The 27,702-nt window shown below is 38.3% G+C and overlaps 1 protein-coding gene across 1 annotated transcript in view; it reads left to right on the top strand.

Moving 5' to 3' along the window:
- DLG2 (discs large MAGUK scaffold protein 2) overlaps nucleotides 1-27,702 on the top strand; it is a 1,122,948-nt gene that overhangs the window by 7,667 nt on the left and 1,087,579 nt on the right. The window contains exon 2 of the mRNA XM_042781713.1: nucleotides 19,445-19,498. Within this exon, the coding sequence (XP_042637647.1) occupies nucleotides 19,445-19,498 (54 nt within the window). The remainder of the gene's footprint in view (nucleotides 1-19,444; nucleotides 19,499-27,702) is intronic.

Here is a 27,702-nt window from a genome sequence, read left to right as displayed (position 1 = left end):
GCGTTACAGCGAAATTCAGAACCCTAAGACTGGGGAAATTACTGGGAGGAGGAGGAGGGGTTAATGTCTGAGATGATGGAGTGGCATGGTAGTTTGGACATTTGGGACATCTTTGACCTCCGCCTCATGGGGACCAGCCTCGTGCTGATCTTTCTAAGAGAAATTGTTCAAGCAATGTCCTTCTCCAGGAACTGGTCCCTCCTGATAACATGACCAAAGTATAAGAGACAAGGTCCCACCATCCTCGCTTCTAAGAAGAATTCTGACTGTACTTTTTCCAAGGCAGATTTGTTCATTCTTCTGGCATTTCTCACAATTGCAATTCAATTATTGCACATACACATACACAGATAGACATCTATTATTAGAGTAATAAAACAACAGAAAATACTTTGCAAAATGACTGCAAATGAAGTAAAACAAAAATCTTTCTAAATATTTTGTAGTCTTAAAGTACAAGTTTATTTCTTCAGCAGACAATTAGTACATACTGTCTGCCATTACTTAGGATAAATATAGGAGTAGAAAATGAGTGGTTAATATTTATTGATTACTTATTCTATATTACAGATTGCTCTAAGAACTTTGTACCCATTGTGGTTAAGTTTGTGTGTCAGCTTGGCTGGGCCTTGCTGAGTGGCTGGGTAGCTGGTTGTAGTATTCTCCATGATGAGACTGGTAATCAACTCCATGGTAGAATCTACTGAGAGCAGCTGAGTAGCTGCCTTTGGGTATGTGGTCTGCTTCCCATATATAAGAAACAGCTTTGGGAATAGTCTCTAGCTTATGACATGCTTGAACCCTGTATGCAGCCCTGTTGTTGTTCAGCCTACCATGCTCTGCCAACATTGGGACTTTCAATGGACTTGAATGAATGGCCTGCCATGTGGTTTGGTAACATCAAGACTGGGCCTTTTTACTTGTCAACCTTGGGCTTATCAGCATTAGCAGCCAGCAGCTGCCTGGGTGAAGAAAAACCTCTCACTCCAGTGGGCCGGGAGCAGGAGCAGAGCTAAAGCCCAAGGCTGAGGGGCTTTCACCCAGCCCCTAGAGCCTGGCACTTGGAACTCGGATTTAAAGCCTCCAAACTGTAAGAGAATAAACTCTTGTTTCTTCAAGCCATCCCATTTGTGGTATATTCCTGTCAGAGCAGCACTAGGTAACCAGGACACCTATTATCTCATTTAATTCTGTCAACAATACCCTGATGTAGTCATTTTACAAATATGATTTAAAGGTGTTAAATAACTTTCCCATGGTCACATAGCTAATAAATGGAAAGGCTAGCCCTAGGACACAGTCTTCTGACCCCAGAGCCCATTATCTTAACCAGTTGACTAGAATAAGGAAAAATCATGCTAAGGTTGTATGTCAACTTGGCTGGGCCTGGTTGAATGGCTGGGCAGCTGGTGGTAGTTATTCCCCATGATGAGACTGGCAATCAGCTCCATCATGGGATCTACCACAAGCAGCTATTTTACTACCTAAAACAGCTGCTTTAGGGATGTGGTCTGCTTCCCGCATATAAGAAGCACCTTTGGAAATGGCCTCCAGCTAATGGCACACTTGAACCCTGCATGTAGTCATGTCATTGTTGAGCAGCCTGCCATGCTCTGCCAACCTTGGGACTTTCAATGGACTTGGATCAATGGCCTACAGTGTTGTTTGGTAATGTTTGGACTGTTTCTTTTCACTTGTCAACCTTGGACTTGTCAGCCTCAGCAGCCAGTAGCTGTCTGAGTAAAGAAAAGCTGCCAGCTTCAGTGGGCTAAGAGCAGGAGGCAGAGCTGAAGCCCAAGGTTGAGGAGCTTTCACCCAGCCTCTAGAGCTGGGTACTTTGGACTGGAACTTCTAGCCTCCAAAATTGTAAGAGAATAAACTCCTGTTTGTTAAACCCATCCCATTTGTGATATGTTTTCTGTGAGAGCAGCACAGAGGTAACCAGAACACATGCCAATCAAAATAACTGCAACACAATATCATAAGAGCAGTAATCAAAGAATATATAACCATAATAAAAGCAGCAAGGAGGGAGTAATCCACCCACTTATAGTGGAGGGGAAGAATGATAAAAGAAGACTGAACAGAAGATAAAGGCCTTCAGATGGGCTTTAAAATAGGGATTTGGAGCAGTATAGAATGAGGACACCTTTTCTTCAAGTCCTGATTTTCTGCTTTGAGCATTAGGAAGAAACAAAGTCAGGAAATATAAGGGGGAGAGTTGTGTCATTCATTTAAGGTTAGTAACCCTGCAGGCTAGTCAGGAGAAATTGTTGTTGTTGTTATGTGCTGTTGAGTCGGATGCAACTCATAGTGACCCCTCCTTGGGTTTCCGAGGCAGTATCACTACAGATGTAGATTGCCCAACCTTCCTTCCAAGGAGTGGCTGGTGGGTTTGAACTGCCAGCCTTCTGGTTAGCAGTCAAGTACCTTAGGCACTGCTCTACCAGAGCTCCTAGTCAGTAGAGAAGCACCAAATAATTCAGGATGATAAGTAAGGCAAAGGAGGAAGGACACTAGCAGAGAAAGATACTTGACTTACTACTTCTACTACCCATAGCATGTCTCACAGGTTAACGCCTCTCCATGCCTGAAACTGAGGACATATATGTCTAGAAGCCAGGAAAGCTGGCATACAGAAATAAAAGAATGAAACAAATGTGAGATGAGAAATAGAGATGAGAAACCAAATCAAAACAAAGCAACAACATTGCCATTGAATCAATTCCAACTCACAGACACTGAGAGAAATGATTCTGAAAGGAACTGGAAGAGTCTGGACTGTGACTGTCTGGGTCCCTGATAACCCCCAGTCCTTAGTCCCAGTGCAGCAGACAGCCTAACCTACTGTGCTTCCTGGCTTAAGCTAATGCAAGTCACTTTCTTATTTTCTGCAGCCAGAAGAACCTTAACGAAGACAAAACCAATTCTTGACTAGTAGTACAGGGACCAGGATACAGTCCTGTAGGAAGGGGGAAGAACATGAACTGGAGAGCAGATGAGGGACCAGTAGGTTGGGCTTCAGGGCAAGGTTCCAAGATTCAGGGCTTAATTTATATCCCCTTCCACAAGTCTTAAGGTGCTCTGGTGGAGTAGTGGATAAGGCACTTGACTGCTAACCAGAAAGTCAACAGTTCAAAACCACCAGCCACTCCATGGAAGGAAAACAGGGTGATCTATTTCTGTGAAGATTTACAGCCTCAGAAACCCAATGGGGGTTGCTATGAGTCAGAAACGACTTGATGGCTGTGAGTTTGGCTTTTTTGGTTTTCCACAAGTCTTCCCCCATGTCTGGCAACCTGATAATGTGCCTTCTCCTTCATTACTGAACCCTAATTAACACCTCTGCAGAAAAAGAACAGTAGGGAACCTAATGTTTGACAGTTTACAAACTCCTTTCACCTGTACTTTCTTATTTAATCATTGTAATGCCACCATGAAATGGCCACATTATCAATATATGTATATTTTATAGGGTAGTGGGGTAAAGCACCTTGTTTAACACCATGCAGCCAGTAGGCCCAGGAGAGAACCGAGGCTCTCTGATTCTAATCCACCTATCTTTCTCCTTTAGACCCCTGTGGGTGTATTTCCCTATTTCTCTTATGGTATTTCTTGGCATTTTATTATAAGAATTTTGGGTTATCTGTCATTTCCATAAGAAACTCTGGTGGGCCTGTGTTTAAGCACTCAGCTGCTAATCAAAAAGCCAGTAATTCAAACCCAGTAGCCACTCCACTCTCTGGAGAAAGCTGTGGCAGTCTGTTTCCACTAAGATTTGGAGACTTCAAAACTCTATGGGTCATTTCTACCCCGAATAGGGTTGCTATGAATCAGAATGGATGTGATGGCAAGTGGGATTTGGAATTTGGGTTATTTCCACATGACACTGGTAAACTCCTTACAGGGGAGGACAGTGAGCAGCTTCTCTTCCTAATCTCTCCAGTGACAAGTACAACACCTTAAATATGATGGTTGCTAAATAAATCTGTGTGGGCTGATTGCTATTTAAGAAATCACAATTTAGTGAGATGAATGAGATTGAGGAAATGATCCTTTGTGTCTCAAGTGCATCCTTAAAACATCTTTTCTCAGCTGCGGCATCACTTCCCCAGACTCAGCCTCCAATCTCTGGGTGTTGAGTTTGAACCATCATCAAGCTTAGGTCAGCTCTAAATAGGGTTTGTTGAATGATGAGTTTCAGTCCCAGTTCATGATGTTCCAAGTTTATTTTGTCCTTTCTGGATTCTAAATATTATTCAACTCATCATCCTTGATCACACTGCATTTCTTTCTCCATTTTATCTCTTTTTTCCTTCACTTTGCATTTCTGTCCAGTAATATTCCAGTTTTAATCTAGTTCCTTCTGAAGAATATGAACAAGGCTATTAATGGAATTTCCATTAGTAAAGGAATAAAGATTACACTTAATCTATAGAGACATTCAATTTCAGGGGGTGGGGAACTATACCAGAAGTGACCTGGATAATTGCGACACCAGGGACTGCATTAACATTTGTAGTCTACTGGTAAAATGGGATGGAATTGTCACTTTGGCTGTCTTTTTTAATCTCCCTCCCTTATGCAGTTTGCGTTTTCTTTGACTGCTGGTCTTGTGATTCCTGTGTGTAGACATCTGAAGTCTAAGGAAGGTTAGCACCAGGTGCAGGATGCCTTCTCTCTGCCCCAATATTCACAATGTTTGTGTAGACCCCTCAAAATGGGGTATTAATGCAGATATAGTTATTACACAACCGAGTAAAGCCTGCTTTCTGCCACTCCTACCTTCCTTACCCATCTCGGAAATCGCAAAAATAGAACCTAAAACATTTCTGTTGGAGAATAAAAAGTAGACAGTTGTTCAGAGTTAATAATAGCAGTCCTCTTTCATATAATAAAGCAATATAAAAAACACACCACACACGCTCCAAATCTTTAATGAACTAATGCTAGGAATGTTGTACTCTTTTAAGCTTCATTTAGATATTTTTATGTAGTAGGAAGATGCCTAAAATCAATAGGGTTTCTCATTTTTATCTTGGATAGAGACAAATTATATGTATATATGTATATATATATATATGTATATACATGTATATATATGTATATGTGTGTATATATATATATATGCTTTTTATTACTGTTACTGCTTCTATAGCTACTTATATGTCTTCCTTATATGTATCCATCCTGTTATAATTTTTGAAGCAATGTAAGCTAGATTTATTTTTCATGACAACTTGGCAAAGTGAATTTTAATATCCCTATATTATTTGTGAGAAAATTGTAGTTCAGAAACTTGAAGTAGCCGGGATCAGAAATCATGAGGTACTAAGACTTAATCCTTGGTTAGGACAAGAATCTCAGGCTAGAGCTGTCACTCAGTTTCAACTACTTCAAGTACCTGGCCTGGATCTTTGCTCTGTCACTTGCTAAACCAAAAAAACCAAACTCACTGTCATGGAGTTGGGTCCAACTCATAGCGACCCCTCCTTGGGTTTCTGAGGCAGTATCACTAAGGAAGTAGATTGCTAGCTTGTGAAAATTCTTTAACTTCTCCGAGATTCAGTTTCATTCTCTGTAAAGTCGGATATAATACTGACTTTTTAGGGTTGTTGGATGTTTAAATGAGATACTGTGAAGTAAGCCCAGTATCTGACCAAAGAAAATGCCCAAAAAAGGACACCATTATCATTTTTAATGTTACTAATGTTAAGTATTACCCCAAATCTATCCCTTTACAAATTATATAATATAAATGATCCATTTATTTCTAAGAAAAAAAAAAAAAAACATGAAGTTGACCAAATAATAATTTATAATTTCCATTTATTCATGCATAGAGAGTTTCAGAGAAGTTAAATTAATTGGCTAGGATCATCATGTGAGGGAAATTTTTAAAATCCCAGTCAGATGACCCAAATTCTAAACGCTTTTCATTACTATTTTTATGATATTCAAAATTAGGTTACTATTAAAATCAAGAATGAAAAAATCAATTATTTATAGTTAGATGTAACCTTAGAAATAATTCAGAGTTTAATGGCCTGGCCAACCTCCAGAGGGGCACAACTGGCCCTAGAAGTTGTGTCTGCTGCCTCTAAGTGCAGGGCTAGGAGGCTCCCATCCTGGAAATTAAGTGTAAAAACAATAAAATGCCTGTGTTTTTAGTGAGTTAGAGCAGGCAAGGAAGAAACATGAGATGTAAGGTTGCAAACACTATTTTCTTAAGGAAGTTATCACCTCATTTCCAGTTGATAAGAGAAATTTCTTTTATTAAAACATATGGTTCCAAGTGTTTCTGAGGATGCAATCAAATGGGTAAAGTGGTCTGAGAGAACACAGGAGAGAGACAGTCTGAAAGCCATTCCACTCTCTAGCTGTAACAGAGTCCTCATAGACCAGAAAACAACCTCCTCCTTCCCTTCTCTCTTCCTTTCATTCATTTCTCTTTTTGTTTCTCTGTCTCTTCTCTATCCCACAACAGCAAAGCAATATATCTCCATCTTTATTACACCTAAAACACACATTTATAACATTTTCCTGGGCCTGGAAAGAGGTTAATTTAACAAACAGGACTCCTCCTTTGCATAATAACTAGGGTTTAGAAATAATAGCTGAAAAACCAGAAAGCCAAGAAACTAGGAGTAACAAGCACACTGCCACCTGGAAAACTAGGGCAGCTGTGGGGATAGGAACTGGTTGGCATTTTGGACCCAGAGTTTGTAGGCTCTTGGCTTGTGGAACAAAGAGTTCATTGCCTATTGAATGACAATATACAAACACATCTGCAGAATATATTCACTGGCACCGGCAAATGCCAGCAGCATTTAGCTAACCTCTATTTTTCTAGTCCTCATTCACTTCTCCATTTTTATCCATTCTTTCATCTATTCATTGAAAATGAATCCAGATAGAGCATTGAATTTTGAAGGAAAAATCCATAGGGGAGTAGATAGACTAATAGACGTTATCAGAATTTAAAAAGAAGGAAAATGGCAATAAAATGTTCTCTATCCTGTCTCTCAACCCAAGTGCCAACTTTCAGAGGTAGGTCTTAAAATATCTTCAAGACCTGTTGTGAACATGCCCATGTTACCGATTACTATAGCAGTAAACTGAAAGTGAGCTCTCATCTCTGCTTGGTCTCTACCTGTGGTAAATTGCTTGATGTGGCCCTTCTAGCCATTGTCTTCCATTCTGTGATGTTTTGTAAATCCCATTATCCACACCTTTTTTGGGGTAGTGGGGTAGGTAAGGTCAGGTATCAACTTGGCTGGGCAGCTGATAGTAGTCATTCCCTATAATGACTGGCAATCGACTCTGTGATGGGATTTAGGTTATTTCTTTTGGGGCAACACAGGTGGAATGTATCTTGAGTCCTGCCTTGCTGGAGGGTATAATTCAAATCACCACCCTTAGCTTCCTTGAGGGTATACTTAGGAATCTCCTGGGAAGGTTCACCCTCCTCTTACTCCAGTTTTGTATCTTGGCTCATCCTCATCTCACCCCTGGATTTGGGACAGCAGCCGTCATCTGATCTGCTGATCGAGGTTCATCAAACCCCGAGAATTGAGAGGATCCGCCAGACCTACTCACGGATCTGGGACTCGCCAGCCTGCCAGCCTCCAGCACTACTGTGTGAGACAAACCCTTGGGTGTCTGTGAGTTCAGTGAGGCGTTACAGCAAAATACAGAACCCTAAAATGGGGCAAATTACTGGGAGGGGGAGGAGGAGGAGGAGTTAATGTCTGAAATGATGGAGTGGTACGGTAGTTTGGACATTTGGGACATCTTTAACCTCTGCCTCATGGGGACCAGCCTTGTGCTGATCTTTCTGAGAGAAATTGTTCAAGCACTGCCCTAAAAATTACCTCTCACACACAAGAGCAGTTTTCAGTTTGAAAAACTTTAAGATCCTCTTCATGGTTTAGGTTGTACGACTTAGTATCAAATTATGGTAGAGGAAAAGTGAAGGCACAGTTTGAATCATCTAGATGCAAAGGCTTATTGAAAATGGAGGAAGGGAAAGATGAAAGGAAAGAGCTCGGTGATAATTTTCTGCTTCACTTCAGATCTTTCTGACTCTTAAATATTGAAGAGAACTTTTTGCCACTGGTAGTATCACTGTGAGGCCAGAAAATTAACTGATTCTCAACAAAATGAAATATGAGCTAGAAACATAGAGCAAGAAACTCATAAGTGTATTTTTGAGGTGTCTTGTCTAAGACATACAGACTTCATTCTTTAGCTTATTCATTAGAAACCATTTTATATCATTGTTCTTTTTCTGATTTAAAATTTACCTTTATTTCTGCCTGCCTTTCTTCATGTCTTTTAAGTTTCTGTATCTGAGTTATAAAAACAGAGATTTATTTTTCCAGAGAGAAGAATTGTGTAGCTTCCCTGTATTTTCCCTATATTCCCTTGCTTTCCAGTATTTCCCAGTAGGGCTAAATTCGTGATGAGTAAAATCAGATGAGACACAGAAGTAATCCATTTCACTCTTTATTCTTCAAACATACAAATAAATGGAGAGGCTCCATGAGTTGCCTGAGCTACTGACCTTTCCACTCTGAGTTACTGACTTAACTTGGTCTAGACCTAAGATCTCTTGACTCTAGTCACACTTTCATGCTCAGGAACCATGTCTAGATTGAGGTGTTTTTAATTCTTAGTAAAGTGCTTAATTTTTTATAACTATGCAGGATCCCATTATAAATAACTTAAAACATTATTTTTATATTAAAAAAGAGATGGTTTGGGGTAAAATATAAAAACTCCATGCATTCTTCAGATAAAATATGAGATTTCAAATAAATGTCTAGTTTTGGATGGGTTTTTGGGTTGTGTTTATGCTCATCTGGTTAAAAGGGTCTTTTAGTAGAAAAGTTTGTGAAATGTTGTACAGTGCTATTCTGCTTTTTTTTTTTTTTTTAATTTTGAGTCCTTGAACCCTTGACTTTTCACCAAATCCCATGCTTCTTCCCAGTCTTCCAATGTTTCCTGAAATACTCAGAATGATATGTTAGGGCTGGAAACATTGCCAGCTGCTTCCTTCATTGCTCTATACAGAACTATGACATAACAAGAATATGGGTTTAGAGTCACAAATTACTCTTGACTCCACTTGTCAATATTTGAGTGATTTGTGGCCAGTTGTTTTAGTAGGTCCATGTCTCAGTCTCTTTATCTGTAAAATAAGAGTAATTATAACATGGAATTCATAGCATCATAATGAGGAGTGAAAAAAAAAAAAAAATAAGAGCATAAAGGGCCTAATAAAATATCCAGCATGTAAAAGGCATAGAAGAGTGTTTTTGCTTATAAAATAGCTTTGTCTGCTATATATTATATAGTTCAGAATAGTATGGTCAGCAGTGGATGGAAGACTTGGTATACTAAGACATGGACATCACCAAAGAAAAGTCACTGGAGGGCAGCATGCAATTACTACCCATTTCACCTGATTCTGTTGCCTCAGTGCTTTTTCTCATGCATCATATATCTCTTGTTACTTAGGTTCCCTCTAGGAACATAGGTCTAAAAATCAAATGAAAACTATCTTTCAAGTTTATGCCACATGCCCAAAGGCTTTTAGAAGTGTAGGTGGGGGTGACTGGTGAAGAAGTAAAGTAACATATGGGTCCTGCCCTCAAAACTGTTACAATTTCAGCAAGAAGATACAAATATCACACTTGATCCAATTAGCCAGCAACACATACATGAGCATAAGGAAACCTGCATTAAGAATACCAAGGTTGGTTGCTTTCATCTAACTTCTCTTTTCATTGTGAACTGACAGAGTACGGCAAATGAGTGCTTTAAAATTTGGGAGATAGGCTGGATAGATGGAAATCTGGAGGGATGAAAAGGGAAACTTTCATAGAAAGTGTGAAAATTTGGGTAGTCTTTGCAGGATGGATAAAATTTGGTTAGATAGATAAGAGAGGGACCTAGGATTGATTCAGGATGCTCAAGAAGGGAACACTGTATACAAAAGCATTGTGTTAAGTAAGCACGAAGAGATGTGTGTTTGGAGAAGCTAAGATACTAACTTAATGGAATAAAAGGAAAAGAGAGAAGAAAATAAAACAAACAAAAAACACTTACTGATCACTCATTTTGTGCAAGTCCCTGACCCACGTACTACAGATGAAAGCGTTCCCAACTTAGTTTGGTGAACCATGTTATTGACAGTTTGCTTAGAATTCTGGCACTTAAAGCTGGAAAATACAACTGTACTGATAAGATTTCAGTTCTTTCGGGGCTTAGAGACATGGAGCAGATGGTGTCTGCATGGATCTTTCCAGGAATAGCACCACATGGAATGAATCAGTGAATTAAGTAGGTATGGTTGTTGTGGCATGGGGCATATTGAATAAACCACATCTGAGAGTTGAGCTAATGATTGTTTTCCATGGAATCTTTAAGAACATTTGCATAAATAAAGCAGTTAGGTTTGTAAAAGCTCAGTATTAATAAATAGGACTTGAGGTATCATGGACTAATGAGCAAAAGCAAGACATTTAAAGTCGGAAGATGTAGGCTTGACTCCCAGCATTGCTTCTCTCTGACTATCTAACTTGGAGACATTCACTGAATCTCTCTGAACTTCTATTTACTTACCTGCAGACAAGGGATAATTCCACTGATCCCTCTGTGTTCTTTAAGGGTTGGATAAAAAAGCATAGGTTAAAAGTTTACTATATTTGCCTGGCACACAATAGGTGCTTACTCTCATGTTACTTTTCTTCCTTTTTCCTGTGGAAATTAAATTAACTATATATGAACACAAGGAGCCCTGATAGTGCAGTGGTTAGGAGCTTGGCTTTTTACTGAGAGGTTGGTGGTCTGAACTCATCAGCCGTTCAGTGGAAGAGAGATATGGCAGTCTGTTTCCTTAAAGATTATAGCTTTGGAAACCCTATAGGGCAATTAGGATTACTGTGAGTTGGAATTGACTTGATGGCCATGGGTGTATGAGCACACTTTGAAAATAAAAATACAATATTATTGGTCAGTGTAATTATTAATTTTGGCTTCAGTCTTGACCTGACTTGTAGACCTAGTTTGGGTGAATCTTTTTTGTAGCCTTTATGGTAAGTGCAAAGAGGTACATATAATGGAGGTCTGAAGAGTCTTCCATAAATAACAGTTCAAGCAATTTCGATTTCTTGTTCCAAGTGGGATTGACTCTAGATGAAATTCATAAAGAAAAATTTTATTTTTTTCCTTGATTTCTGTTTTCTGTGATTTATTTTCTAGACTACTTCATCTTTTCTGTACTGGAGAAAAAGAGGTATAACCAACTCAGCCTTGATGAGGTCTTTAGGATATTGTCTATTTTCAGCAAAATATTATATTACTGTGTATTTTGAAAGGAGCTCAGTGACATGGTGGTTAACACATTCAGCTGCTAACCAAAAGATTGGCAGTTCAAATCCACCAGCCACGCCTTGAGAGAAAGATGAGGCAGTCTGCTTCCATACATGTTTACAGCCTTGGAAACCCTTTTGGACAGTCCTGTTCTGTTCTGTAAGGTCACTGTGAGTTAGAATCAACTGTATGACAATGAGTTTGACTTTGTTGGTTTTTTGTATTTTAAAGAAGGATCAAAGGAAGAGAGAGTATCAGTTAAAAGGAATGAAATACTGACAGTGGGCTTTCAAGGTCATTGGGAAAAATCATTGACTAGACCAGACTTCCTGGTATTTACCAAATCTTGACAGGGAATAAAAGTATATGTTTTGCAGTGATTAAAAGTTACCCATTTTGAATGAGATTGCCAGGTTAAATTTGGCTCATGATTGTGCTATATTATGAGCTGGATGACATCGGGCAAGTGATTTAACAGTTCTGTGTCTGTTTTCTTATTTGTAAAGTGAGGACAATATTATTAAGAGAGTTGAAGCAAGCAAAAGATGAATCTGTCTTGCTTCCTGTTTCTGAGTGAGACCTGGTATAAGCTAGGTAGGAAAACACTCCTACATTTTGTTGAGTGCTGAGGAGATGGACCAAGGTCTCAGCTTCCTACAGAGTTGTTCCCTTGAGACATCCTGCCATAACCATTAAGCAGCAGCTAGCCAAGGCCCCAGGCATTTAACCTGTTAAACTGTCCACTCTATTATTTTCTTAGTGCTCTGCCTGCGTCAAAAGTGTCCTATGTCACTGCACAGTGATGATAAACCTTATTACATTCTGCAACTACTTTGTGCTACTAGTGGTAATGACTGGGCACTGGGCTGTATTCAGCTGCCCACCTGAGTGAAGAGGGAACATGAAAATGAGAAGAAAATTCAGGGAAAGAAAAATAACCATAGTAATAAATAAAACAACCTTACATCTATAGAGTACTTCACTTCTACTTCACATGCATTATCTCTCCAGCTAACATCTTAGGAAATAGGTTAACTGGAAAATAGCATTGGCCCATTTTATAAGTGGGGTTTGTAAGAGATTAAGGGATCTAGAAACCCTCTGAGAATTGGGGAATTGAATCTGAGTCAGTGCAGTGAAAAATTCTCTTCAGACTGTGAAAGAGACATTAGCAACTTTTGTGACAGAAAATAACTGCATATTTTCAGTCCAGAAGCCTGGAAAAACTCGAGAGAAAATCATGAGATATTGGTGGTTATCAATATGACTAGATAATAAAGGTTTGAAACCTGTTTTAGACTGGTGGCCTTAGGCAAGTGTCTTTGCCACTTTCAGCCTGCCTGCCTTTCTTTTTTCTTTTTTCTTCCTTTCCTCCCTTCTTCCCTTTCTCTCTTTCTGTCTCTTTGTTCCTATTGGAACAATAATGTTTTCCATAGAGTGTTGTGTGAATTAAATAAATGCACTGTGTATTAAATGTATGTCATCATCCCTGGGACATAATGGTCACTCAATAAATGCTTAATGTTTTATTCTTGTTTAACACTATTACTTATCCTCAATTTTAGTACTAATTAATTGTGAGATCTGGGGCTTGTCATTACCTTTTTTTTTTTTTGTCTCTGTTTTCATATTAGTAAAGTGAAAGAGTATAATTAAGTAATCTTTAATACTCTAGCTTTAGTTTTGTATTTCTGTTGTGTATTCATTTTTCCTATCTTGTTGTTCTTCTCTTTTACACAACCATCAATTTATCTTTATTCAGTCACTTACCAAACATCTTCTGAAAGAACTCCTGTGTATGCCTGTGTCAGTAGCTTTTTCCTAAGTCATGCCTTCTGCAGGCTTGCTCACACGATATATTGGAGGCTGGGCCAGGGCAAGGAAAAGAAGATTGGTGGACCTGTCACATCGAAGTGGAGAGACCTAATTTGGTTTTTGGTTGACTCCTGAATTGTTAGTCACCAGTAAAACTTAGAGTACAAACAAGTCTTGTAAAGTTTGATTCTATCCTGAGAGGCAGTGGAGCATGACTGTCAAGATCATGTCCTCTTGGGGCTAGACTGCTTGGATTTCAAGGCATGGTTTTCAGATGTTCCTATTTACCACCTATATGATTATAGGAAAATTACTTAACCACTGAGCTTCATATTTCTCACCTGTAAAATGAGAATAACAGTATCTAATTCATAGGATTGTGTGAGGATTAAATACATTAATTTACATAAAGAAATGCTATGTAAATACTTGCTCTTATTATCCAGCCCAGTATTAATATACAAGGAGATTTAAGTGGAACTGTAAATGCTAACATGAGCATCCAGGTAATGGTGATACTCATCTAGACAATTGAAGATTCCACCTAAGTCCTTTAGGTAGGTTTATGACCCAACCAACACTTCGGAATGTGGGGCTCCAACCAACCAAATTCTGGGAGAAAAGAGTAGGTATGAGAGGATTTGATTTCTGTTGTTGGCAACTAGAGAGCAATTCAAGAAATCAAGGCAGTAGCTGGCCCTCTCAACCCTTCCATTTTTTTAATTTTGAAAAGGGCTAATATAATAGAAGGTTAGAGGGAAAATCTAATGCAAAATATAGTTAGCCTAGGTTCAATCTTTGTCATACCCCATTCAGTACTTAATACTGGAAGTCTCATTTTGGACCTGATGGGATGTGCAGATAGTACTTCAGTATTCTGCTTCCCTCACTAGGATTGAAACATGGTCTCAATGTGGCCCACCCTGATGGTGGCCCTCTGAATTTTGATGCTAAAACCTATTAACATGATATCAATCTAGACCAATTAATATTTAGGTTGAATTTCTGGATCTAAAATCACACAATGCTGACTCATTTAAAAATTTTTAGTTGATTCCAGTATGTTCCAAGTTGGCATGCTACCCCATACAGAAAATCATTCATAGAGCTTATGTCACTTGTCTATTTTGAAGCCTTTCCCTTGAAGGCCGAGAAGATCCACCATTTATGTGGACTCCTATAGCACCTAACATGTTGTTCTTACTTTATTTTACTTCCTATTTCACTTTGTCACCTGACAACCACCTCTCTTTTACCTTTATGTCTCCCAGATTATTTGGGGGGGTGGGGTGGGGAACAAACACTGTAATCAATTTGATTACTCAGAGCAACCATTTGAAACCCCTGCACAGTTCATTGCCTCATCAATATTATTGCTTAGTTCTTGCTGAATCTTGTCACTTGACTCCCTACGTTTCTCTCCTCTTCAACTTTGCCGCTTAAACATTTAGGTAAAAGCCTGGGTTCAGGTTTTGTTTTTTTGTTTTGTTCTGCTTTTGACCTTCCCATGGATGAACCTGTGCTTGTCAGTGTATTCTTTGGATGACTGACTTCACTACCTCCCCTCCCAACACCTTACTTGAGATTTCCTCACTGCACTGTGCCTGGTGACCAGCTACCCACTTACGTTAGACGTATTCCCAGGTCTGGTGCTTTAAAAATATCAAGAGTAACCACATTCGTCACAATCAATGAACTCCTTTGGAAATTTTCATTCATTATGACAGATTATTTATTTGTTAGATTCTATTGGTGGCAAGCAACAGAAGCTAATTTTTTACGAGCATACTAAAATTATTAGTTTAATATAAGAATATTTGTATATCCCGAGGAACTCAGGGACAGTCATGTGATTGGGCTTCATGAATAACTTGATCTAAGAGTTTACATTTTTTATTGTATCCTCTCTGATTGTGTATTGTTTCTCTGTCATTAGCTTTATTCTTCCCACTGCTTATAAACTGGCTTTTTTTTCACATGGAATAGCATATAATGTAAAAGGCAACACAACCCAAAATCCTTGCATAGATTTACATGAAGATAAGCCTTGAAACTTCTGATTAAAAGATTTTTCAGATTTGTTGTGAATCGTCTTTAACTAATGGGCATAAGCATATTGAATGTGTCTCCCACTTTACAGATCAATATATAGGTATCTGTAGCTCCACAGTGGGCAGTGGTTCCAGATACTTGAAAGTTGGGTAGCTATGGATGGAACACAATGAGCTCCACACATGCAGACTGAGAAGGGATGGCTAGAGACAATTGGAATCTGCTGAGTCACCAGTGTGATGTAGGGACCTGATAAACAGAGGGTATGGAGAGCTAGAGCATATATGACAGGATACTGTGGAGTGCAGAAAAGAAGCATGGAGGAAGCTGTCAAAGGACCAGAGAAATTGGTCTTAAGACTGAAATAAAACTTGACAAAACTAAGCACAAACTCTTTTGATTTTAAAAGTGAGCAAAGAAACAGGATCCAAGCTGAGCTCTGGTAAAATGGCTATCTGGAGAGAGGAGCATACTCCTGCGCCATACCTGGAATTCTACTGTATTTCTTCTTGCTACTACTCTGGATTTTTATTCTCTGCTGATAAATATGCCACTGAGTACCTAAAAGATTCTAAGGGCTCCTTTGAAAGAAGACTAGGGAGGGACAAAGCAAGAAGAAATCTTCAGAGAGTCTAGGGTTACAGCACAGTAGGGAAGCATGTAGTGTCTCAGGCACCTGACTGCTAACCAGAAGTCTGGAGGCTCAAACCCACAAGCCACTCCTGGGAGGGAAGGTTGGGCAATCTACTTCCGGAGTGATACTGTTTCAGAACCCAAGGAGGGGTTGCTGTGTGTTGGATCCAACTCGACGGCAGTGAGTTTGGTTTGGTTTTTGGTTTAGGCAAGCATGTTATCCCCTTAGCATTCACACCAGGGAGTTGCTATCATCACATATATATGCGTGTATGCAACGTGCTTGCTCAATCTACAGTCCATGAATTCTGCTTGTTCATTAATTTTTAGTGACTTTTAGAGATGTAGGTATTTGTGGCTTCTAGGTCTTTTTAGCATTGAAAAGAAGCAAAAACATTTCTGTAGTGCATGTATCATACTTCAAGATTCTCAGCCTTCACATCCTGAAGTTTTGAAATGTTTAATTACTGTTCCATAAAGGCTAATTTAGTTAGGTAATAGGATGGGTTAAAAAATGGTGATACTGGAAATGGAAAACTAGTCATAATTTTTTGGTAACACAGTTTTCCTACTTCCGTAGTGATACTGCCTCGGAAACCCAAGGAGGGGTCGCTATGAGTCGGGGCCGACTCGACGGCAAACAGCAACAAACACAGTTTTACATTATCTTAGAATTGGGTCTAAAAGGACTAGAAAGAGCTGTTACTTCCTTTTGTTCTGTCATCTACACTTTACAGCTACATTTAGTCAACAGATACTAAGCATGTGTGTTCCTTCTGTGTACACAAGTGCTGTGGAGAATTCTAGAGAAGTACATAACCTTGTCATTTTTAAACACAGAGTCTGATTTGGAAAGACCAAATTTATGTATATGAAATGGAAAACAGCAACATTACATAGAAAAGTGATAAATGGCATTGTATAAGAGATCTGTTTATATATTAAATTTATTGCCAAACCAAATAATTAGAATTTATAAGAGAGAAGCAAAAGTGAAATGAAAGCCCCAAGTCAAACTAATGCACATTTATTGATCAAAGCTATTCTAGATAATAGGAGAAAAGTGGCAAGCCGAAAATTTTGGAATCATAGAAACCAAATAAAAAGCATAGGAGAGACATCATCAAAACTAAAATAAACACAGAATCAGACATCACTAAATTGCTCTCAACATCTAATGTGCAAAATCCAGAGGCATCTCTATTTCTCACCTTCTGGGGTTGTTGTTTTGTCTGGATCTTACATGATGCTTCAGTCTAGAAATCTCATATCATTTCAGAATGAGGGGTTCTTCTCTTGTGATTCTAGATCCGGGGATTGTGGAGCAGCATAGTGGGGAGAAAACTGATTTTCGAGACAGAAAAGCCGGTATTCAAATCGGAGCCCTTGTTTTCCCTGAGCCTCAGTTTTCTCATGTATAACTTAGGGATAATGATAATAATATCTCTTCAATACGATTTTGCAGAAGTTAAATGAGTATATTTATACATGTAACTATACATGGTACTAATAAGTATTTCGTAACTGAAAGTTTTTGTTATTATTACCTTTGATGTAAAAAGTTGTCTTAGAACAATCTAGTCTAATACAATCTAATCAGGCCTCTACCATGCTATTATAGCCACTAACATAGGCCATTAGGACTCTTTGGGTACAAACATTTCACAACTATCCAGCAATATCCTTACACTAATCCATGTTCATGGACACTTGTTAATAATAATATTTGACATTACTTCTAGACAGTAATGTAAAAAAAAATCAGTTTATAAAGTGCATTCAAATATTCCAACTCGTTTGCTCTTCAAACAACTTTTGGCAAGGTGATTATTACAATTCCCATTCTATAGGAAAAAGAAAGAACAGTGAATCAGAAATGGTTAGTGGTCTTACTGCCAGTTCACACCACAGCAAGTTACTGAGCTCCAAAATCATAAATCAGATGAGCCTAACTTAAGTGCAGGTCTTCTGAATCAAAACTCATGTTGAGGTTTGAAACCTTATGTGACATGCCTCTTCAAAAGCATTGTTTTTTGTTGCTGCTATTGTCTGTTGGTTGGTTGTGTGTGTGAGTATGTGTATATATAATCCAGTGGACACTGTCTTTATCCAAAGCCCCTATTTACCCACAAGGTACTTCCCATCAGGAGTTAAGAATGTACCATGAACATGTAGTTGACACACGAGGTAGATATGTCAACCAGGATTATGGTCAGCAAGTGTTTTTGGTTAAAACATGGAATTTTGTTTTGTAGAATCTGCTGGACTGCCATTTATTTTACCATTTGATTAGGATTCCACAGGCACAGATGGGCATTTAAAAGCTGTTAACTCTGTTAACTCCAGAGGGCACACCTAATGAAATGTCCCAAAAGTTGAGCACTTGACAAAACCACCGTGTTGTACAGGACAGCTCTCAATTAATCATGATGAGAGTATTTCCTCTATCTAAATGAAATCTGTAATTTAAGAAGGAGATTAAAGATCCTTTAGGGGAGGACGGGAAAGTTGCTCTGAAAATTCTAGAAACCAGAAAATAAAGATAGATCTACTCAGTATTCATGAAGTCAGATTGGTTGATGCAAATAGAGATTGAAATCTCTTATTTTCTAATGACTTGGCTCATAGCACTCCTATATCAGTGTTACTCAGGTTCCTATTCCACTTTAAAGGGAATGAGTGCAGTTTGCACAAAATATTTTTTAAAACAAAGTTTCGTATATCCAATATTATTTTCTACCTTCTCTGACTAATTTTTTTTAATTTCCCATTTGAAGATTTCTAATGTATGTAATCAGCAGGTGCAGAAATGATGAAGAAAAGGTATGCTGGAACATGCAAAATAGGGAAATGTATATTTAAGATGCCAGTAACCAAACCCTTTTATTTTGCATTGACTACAGCCTACTCTGGGAGCTCTGATAGCATAGTGGCTAAGGCACTTGACTGCTAACCAGAAGGCTGGCGGTTCAAACCCACCAGCCACTCCTTGGAAGGAAGGTTGGGCAATCCTACTTCCGTAGTGATACTGCCTCGGAAACCCAAGGAGGGGTCGCTATGAGTCAGGGTTGACTCGACGGCACATAACAACAACAACTACAACAGCCTACTCTGAAAAGACAGTTTAAAGACAAGAGCTAAAAATATCAGTTTAGGTATAATTTTGTACCTTGAAGGAAAAATCAGATTTCTTCAGCAAAGTTATTACTGTTTTATAAAGAAATGTCACAAAATTTAATTCTTGCCTAATTTTTTTAGAAATCCTTGCTTTTTGTATAAGACAAATCTTCACCTCCTACATGTTGGTAAAATTTAAGAGAAAATCATTGTTAAGTCTTGCTGCTTATTTCATTTCATTATGTGTTAAATATAGCAAGCAAATACTCAGAGTGGGCACGTGAAAGCTGTGAACTATTTCATTAATCCTCCTTAGAATCTGACACAGCACCTGTATAGGTCCTTAAGAAAGGTCAATTGAGCTCTTTGTTAAATAGTTAACAGATTCTATCTTGGAACAGACTGTTTTTTTACATTTTTTTTTTTTTTTCCTGCTTCTCTTTTTTAGGCCAGTCCTGCTCCTATAATTGTCAACACAGATACTTTGGACACGATTCCTTATGTAAGTAACAGTTTTGTTAAGATTTTCTTTAAAGACTATTGTATAATTTAATCAGTTGAATTTAAAATTTGATATATATTCAGTTTCACCCAATCCAGATAATCTTATGAAATAATATGTATTAATAATGTGAGTTTTCTTTTGATATATGCTAAATCTCTGTTTAGTCATACAAATATTTCCCTCACTGTTTTGAATGAAATATTTAATTCACTGTTTTATAAAACACAAAGCCATATCATATGAAAAATAAATGGAACAAAGATGATTCTCTTGAAAGAATGTTAGTTTCTAGGTGGTTCATTAGGAAGAACTTGATTGCTCATGGCAGAGATGGACAGACATCTCTGGGTTTCTTGTTAAATAGTTACTTAGTCCATTTTCTATGATAGTGCTGAGAACATAAGTTATCAGTTTATGCTTGATGGATTTTTCTAGGCTTCTAATAATAATTGGAGCAAAAGTTCCATTAGGGTGAATTCTAACTATATAATAATATGTATATTTTATAAAAACATGGAGTTTATTAAATAACAATATAAGCCAGAGCAGTAAAGCCTGGACCTGCATTACAACTACTATAATGGCCCATGTTCTTGAGAGCAGGGACTGGCTAAGCAGGGCAGATAGGAGAAGGCAATAGATCACAGTGTAAAGGAGTGGTTGTCAATATAGGGAGTTTAACAAGGCTTTATAAGCGGACCCTGGATGACGGGTGGTGGTTGATGACCTGGGCCAATGTGACAGTGATAGATCCATGCAGACAGGGGCTTTGAAGCAAGGGGAAGGACTGTAGAACAAGAGCAAGTTAATTCCTGATCTTTGATTAAATCACCTAACATGTGAAACAGGTAGAACAATGGCTGGCACAAAATGTTCAGTGTCAGCCTACTGTTAAACCCCAACTGCAAATGCCCACAATGACCAAGCAAATCACAGAAACAAATGAAACAGGTAGAGTAGGGGCTGTGACGAATACAGAGTACACGGCCCTCTAAACAGCAGCTGCCACTCATTTCTGGTGGGTTGTTAGCATGGAGGAATGGGTCCCAGTGTCATCAGATTGTCCAGTGATTCAAAAGAAGTTGGAAATTTTTCATTTTCTTCTGCCATTTTGCAAGTTTTAAATATAGGCAACTAATTTTCAAAAGTTCAAACACTATGTGTGTCAAACAAAATGTGTCTAGTCCATAGGCTGCCCATTAGGAGATGGAACTTTCAAGGAACTGGAAGTCCTGAGCGGGCTGGCAAGCAGGAATTCATCCACAGGGGAGTAGAATGCTGGAATGGGAGTACAAGTTTTTGGGACTTGATTACAGAAACAAGTGACTAAAACTGGGACACAAGGTCAGGATAAGAATAACAGCAAGCTTGACTGAAGACTGAATCACCTGAACTACTGAACTAGGGCTTCTAAAAACTTTCTGAATAAGAGCAGTATAGAGCCAGGCCAGAAATGGGGCTAAATTTAATATTAAGAATCAAGTGGCCCCAGCTGTGGAAAGTAGAAGTGTACGTAGAAGGAAGCAAAGTAATACAGTAAAGGTACAAAGTGTCCACTATTCTTTCTCTCACTTTTCCTAACTTCTTTTACTTATTCAGCATTTGTATTAGGGTTACTGTATGCCTGACACTGTTTAAACACTTAACAGATATTAACTTATTTAATCTTCATAACAACCCCATGAGACTTTAATATCTCCATTTTACATATATGGAAAATAAGACAGAGAAGTTAGTAACTTGTCAAGATCTCACAGTAAAAGGCAGAGCAAAGATTTTGAACCCAGATAGCCCGACTATAGAGTCTGAGGACTTACTTAACTCCTATCATGTTGCCAAAGAGCCTTGGTGGCACAGTGGCTCAAGCACTTAGCTGCTAACTGAAAGGTCAGTGGTGAAAACCCACCAGCTGCTCTGCTTCCATAACCCTATGTGGCAGTTTTACTCTGTTCTACAGGGTCAGTATGAATCAGAAATGACTCACAAATACTAGGTTTGGTTTGGGTATCATGTTGCCCCATGGTTTTCTCTTCCTTCCCTTGTTTTCTGCCTCTTAGTTTGGGAGCAAATTTTGCTTACATATTCATTTTATGGGAGCTCTGGTGACGTACTGCCCAAGGCATTTGACTGCTAACCAGAAGATTGGCAGTTCAAACCCACCAGCCACTCATTGGAAGAAAGATTGGGCAATCTACTTCCATAGAGATACTGCCTTGAAAACCCAAGGAGGGGTCACTATGAGTCTAATCGGCTCAATGGCAGTGAGTTTGGTTTTTGAGTGACTCACTTTACAGATGTGGATTTGGGTAGGGGACACCTTGTCACAGAGGCTTCACTACCCTTAAAACAGGGATCCATGTGTATATTAAGGAATCCTGTGACCCAAACAAATATTTTTTGTGATAGCTGTTGGCAAAGCTGATGAGCAGTATTTTGAATAAAAAGAAATGGAGCACAGAGGCTTGATTTTGTAAATAGGATTGCTTCCTTGTTGTGGAACTATACTATTTAAAGGACATCTATATTATTTAAAAGACATTTATTTAGGGTGCCTATGGCTTCACATAACAACAACAACAACAACATGGCTTCACTGCTGGATGCCTGTGTGTACAATTAAGCTATCAATAGGATCTACGGATTCTACACAGACATTTACAGTATCCCAACTTGTAGGAGCTCTGGTAACATAGTGCCTAAGGCACTTGACTGCTAACCAGAAGGCTGGCAGTTCAAACCCACCGGCCACTCCTTGGAAGGACCGTTGGGCAATCTACTTCCGTAGTGATACTGCCTTGGCAACCCAAGGAGGGGTCGCTAGGAGTCAGGGCAGACTTGACAGTAAATAACAACAACAACATCCCAACTTGTAAAATCAGCTACAAGTAACAAATTAATCACTTTCTTCCTATTACCCTAACTTTAGCTTTGTATCTGGTTTTGAATTATTTGTAGCGCTTTTTACTTTTTTAAAGCTCTAACTTTTTATACTTAATTCAGTCATCTTTGTGCTTCCTTAAGAGTTGAAAACTTTAGGGTTTTCTGAGTAGTGTGGTGTGGTGAAAATATTCCAGGTTCCATGGCAGTATGTCCTTGGGCAATTTATTTAAGCTTTCTAGGCCTAAACTAATCTATAAGATGGAAGTTATAATACCTACATCAGAGGTTATTGTGGGGATCATATAAGATTATATATGTGAGATCATGCTTAACTTTTGGTTGATAGGAATTTATCATTTTATTAGCAAGCAATAACTTGAAAAATACTTAACAAACTATTTGCTTGGCCCTAAGGGGATAGTAAATATGAATAACTTGCCCCATATAGAAGAAACATAAATGTATTATCTGTTGGAAATGTCATATTTAGCACATACTATTAATGTGGGTATGGTTTGGTCTTGGCATAGGATTAATTCTTCCCTTTGTTCCTGACTCACTGGGTAACCTTGAGCAAATCAGTGTTCCTTTTACAGTCTATTTTCTCATTCCCCTGTGTTCTATACTGTGTTTTCCTCTTTTCTTATGTTCTAGTTAGCATAATTTCAGCTCTATTTAATGAAAAAAATGATTTGAGAGTTCCCCAGGGCATTTTAGTCATATTGCATAAGAATATTTTCTTTTTAAAAAACTATTACCTAAATGACAAGTTTTAGCTTATATATAGTCTCTTCAAAAAATAATTTCATTACAACTAAATGTATTAATTTTGCTGATTAGCATTTAGATTTTAGAAATACATGTCCTTGTTGAAATGGTTTCTTGGCATACATAAAAACAATGATTGATTAACTGCAAGACTTCTGTGACATCAAAGAGAATTTTTAAGTAAGTGTGTAATAAAAGTATAAAAGATGATTAAAGAGATTTCTTCATTTTTTTAGGAAGGTAAGTTAAGGAACACTACAGCTTTTAAGGCCCTGGCCCTTAATGAGGGGGTCACGGGTGAATGCCTCAAATAAACTCATTCTCATATGATGTCATGACATCACATGAGATGTGATGGGATAGAACATACATGGGACATACTCCAGACTATCAGGCAAAGAGGAATCCCCAATATGAAACTTAACAAGCAACAATAAAAAACAAAACAAAAAGACGGCATTTTTTCATGTTAGCCCTTTCTAGTTTCTCTTTTCCCTCAGTCTTATTATACCATTTTATATTCAATATTGTCTTTTCCCAAACCAAAACAAACAAACAAACAAAAAAAACCATTACCTTAGAATTTATTCTGACTCATAGTGAACCTAAAAACAAAATAGAACTGCCCTATAGAGTTCTCAAGGCTATAAATCTTTATCAAAGCAGACTGCCACGTTCTTCTCCTGCAGAGCAGCTGGTGGATTTGAACCACCGGCCTTATAGCTAGCAGCTGAGTACTTTAACCACTGCACCACCAGGATTCCTTGTCTTATGGACAGGTACTGAAAATATTCTAAGAGTCTCAAGTGAATAAAGCCTGCTAATGACCTAAGTTTAACTCTCTGAAAGTTGGTTTAGTGAAAAGAGCATGTTGACCTCTGGATGCTCTGTGGCCCACTCACATGGTGCCCCTCCTTGCCAGACACATTTCTTCTTTTCAGCACTCTTTCAGGGTTCCATATTGAACATGGTCCAAAAATAAAACCTCATCCTTTGTACTTTAGAAAAATAAAATTAATCTAATCGGATTCTAGAATGAGACTTTTCTTCATTGACATCTGGCATTTACTTCATAGTTTGGTTATATTCTGACTTTTTTTTGGAAATAGATTGTGCGAAGGGGTATATTCAAGAATAATAAATTTTCAGTCTCATTAAGGAACTTGAAATTCAATTCATGCCAATGCAAGCTCTCATGTTGCAAATACTGGTATTCTAGTTCAACTAGTAAATGGGAGACCTTGGTCTGGAACCCCCATGTTAATTTTGGATATATAACCAATAACCAAAAAATCAGTGGCATATAACAATAAACATTTACTCGGCCATTTGCTTCAGGGCTGCCTTGGACCAGCTGTTTCAGTATCCACATTATCTGGTTTGGTAAAGCATCTACACTTCACATATTTTATTCTGGGACCCAAGGTAGCAGGACAGTGGCCATTCAGGGTATGTTATTCTCCTTGTCATGGTCAAAGCACTAGAGGAAAAGTCTACTACACAAGCACAGTTAAGGTGTTCATATCACATCTGCTGATGTTCCACTAGCCAACACAAGTGACATGACCAAGCTCAAAATGGAGAAAGGAGTGAATATTTGCTAAACAGTAAGCTAATTTACCACACCAAGACTTTAAGTAAAAAGGACTAATAATCTCTATAAATCCTTTTGTAGGGGGAAATAGGTACAAAAGAAGGAATTAAATTAAAAATATTAGTAGTTCACGGTTAATAAATGAATTAAGTTTCAGAGAGTCCTGATTCAATGGGTATGGGGTGTGGGTGTCTACAATGTTAAAAGCATCCAAGGGAAAATATTGATAAATAAAAAGAAGTATCTAGAAAGTATTGGCAGAACAACAACTTTACTTTACTATGAGACATTTTGTCATCTGAAACTCTGTTTCCAGAAATTGAAATAATAACAGAGACAAGAAGATTTGTTCCAGAAGTTCTAGAACTGTACCTTGGAAACTTCACAGGAAAGTAAGCAAGATAGGGGAAGGAAGAAGGAAGAGTTAAGTTACAAAGAATGTGAAAGAGTTCTTAGTATCTATCACCCAGAAATAAATTTATATAAAAGTTGTTTGAAAGCAATCATATAATTGTAATATTATCAATGAAATAACAGACAGCTTTAACCATGCATTTCTATTGGATAAGGACACAGCTATGGTTCTAGGGCAGAGGACAAGAGAGTGGTCTAAAGGAAATAAAATGGCCCCCGAAAAAGTCTGACAGTGTTAGTACAGGTTATGAGAAGAAAGAGAAAGTATGATTGGATTCAGGAACATAGAACAGCAATTGAAATAGCAGTGAGGTTCATTCAGGAGAATAGGCTTATGACTAAGAGGTATTGTTAAGCAGGGTTTAAATGGCATCTCTGATTCCAGCAGCAAGAAACTGGAGGGTAAGAGCTTTGTCAGAATGAAGTTACTGTGTTAAAAAGTGGGATGAACAAACCCTTGGGTCCAGAGTTAAACAGTTAGACATTAATTTCTTTGAGTCACTACATTCAATAACAGACACTTGAAATTTAGGGTACAATTCACTTTTCAGTGGGTAATTTTCCAGAATAATCTATGATAGGAGGGGAAGCAGAAGTATGTTTGTTTGTTTTTCTCTCAACCATCTTAACAATGATTAATAATGGCAAAATATTTTGGAAGAATTTGTTGATTTTAGTTCATTTTTCCTTCAATAAACATGTTATTTATTTTCATAGTTTTTCCATCAACAGTTACAATTATTTTGTTGATATTTTTATCTGTTGGGAATATACTATTATCCAGAAATGAAAAATCCTTACCTGCCAGAAAACAGCTTATCTTTGATTTAACTATGCCTTTGAGACAGTAGAATTTTAGTATTAGAGGCAGAACTATCACTATTTGTTCCAGGGTCAGGTCTGGCCAATCTGAATCCATTTCTCAACTGCCACAACTATCACATTCTCTACTCCTCCATTTCTACTTAGTACTAAAGGCAAGCGGTAGCAGAAGAGTGCTTCTCAAATAATAATATGATTACGAATTACCTGGGGATCTTCTTAAAATGATTTAGTAGGTCAGGGGTGGGATCTGAGAGTCTTCATTTCTAGCAAGCTCTCAGATGAAGCTGATGCCGCTGAATTGTGTAGCACATTTTGAGTAACAACAGAAAAGAATGAGAGAGACTAGGCTTTAGATTCAGGTGTAACTATCTTCTAAACTCATCTTTGCCAGTATCTGTGGGAGTTTTAGTTAAGTCAAATTATCTTTCTGAACCTCTTTTTCATTATTTGTAGAATGGGGATAATATTGACTGCCTTCCAGGGTTGTTATGGGTGCTCTTCCTGGTACATACCAAAATCTAACCAAACTAATTGTCATCAGTTGATAACACATGGAGAACCCTTGTGTTTCAGAGTAGAACTGCACTCCATTGCCTACTCATGCAGCCCTATGTGATAGAGTAGAACTTCCCCATAGGGTTTCCTAGGATGTAATCTTTATGGAGGCATGTCATAGTTAAGGTTGCATGTCAATTTGGCTGGACCATGATTCTGAGTGATTTAAGCAGTTGTGGTGTGATCGTTCCCATGATGAGATCTGATGTATATGACATGACTTGAATCAGTTGAAAGGGAGTTTCCTTGGGGGTGTGGCCTGCTTCCTATATATATATATATAGGATTAATTATCCACTGAAGTCTGCAGCCTGTTATACTTCCTGCTAACCCACCAGCCACTTCTCAAAAGGAAGATGGGGCAATCTACTTCCATAGTGATACTGCCTTAGAAACCCAAGGAGGGGAAGCTTGAGTCGGGTCTGACTCAACAGCACATAACAACAACAACAACAATCTTGAGCTCATCAGCCCCTGCAGCTGCATAAATCAGGAGAAGCCTCCAGCTTGATGTTTGATCCAGGAACTTGGGACTTGCCAGCCTCTATAACTGTGTGAGCCATTTTCCTAAGATCAATTTCTTTCTCTCTCTATATAAACTTTACTGGTTTTGCTTCTATAGAGAACCTAGCCTAAGACAAAGCAGATCTCTAGGTCTTTCTCCCATGGTTTGGCTAGTAGTTTTGAATCACTGATCTTTCAGTTAGCAGCCAACTGCTAAACCACTAGCTCTTTATAAGGTGCTTAATACGTATTCAATGTAAGATCAGGCAGAATACCTTGAATAAAGTAGAATATTGCTCTGACTTAATCTTGAACTACTGAATCAAGAATGCAGAAGCCATAGCTATAGCTAGTTCAGGGATGGGGGCCAAAATGAGTTATGAGGCCCTCAATTTACCTTTGCTTCTACACAGACTAGCAGCAACATCATTTCCTGGTAGTTAGTGAGCAACAGAATTTAAGGTCCAACCCAAGACCTACTGTGGTATAGTAAATTACTTTGTGTGGCTTTTCTACCCATAAGTCTTTGTAAACTCCAAGGTGGGATTTGCTATGAGCAACTGAGGAACTCCTGATTGCTGAAGGTGTCCACCTGGAGTATTTCTGTTGGTAGTGGAACAAAACAATGTTCTGGGAGGTGCCCACTCTCTCTCAGGTGCTT

Source organism: Orycteropus afer, unplaced genomic scaffold, assembly GCF_000298275.1.
Source record: "Orycteropus afer afer isolate SDZICR_OR568_19922 unplaced genomic scaffold, OryAfe1.0 scaffold00154, whole genome shotgun sequence".
In the NCBI taxonomy this organism is placed as follows: Eukaryota; Metazoa; Chordata; class Mammalia; order Tubulidentata; family Orycteropodidae; genus Orycteropus; species Orycteropus afer.
This window is presented reverse-complemented; position numbering and strand designations above follow the sequence as displayed.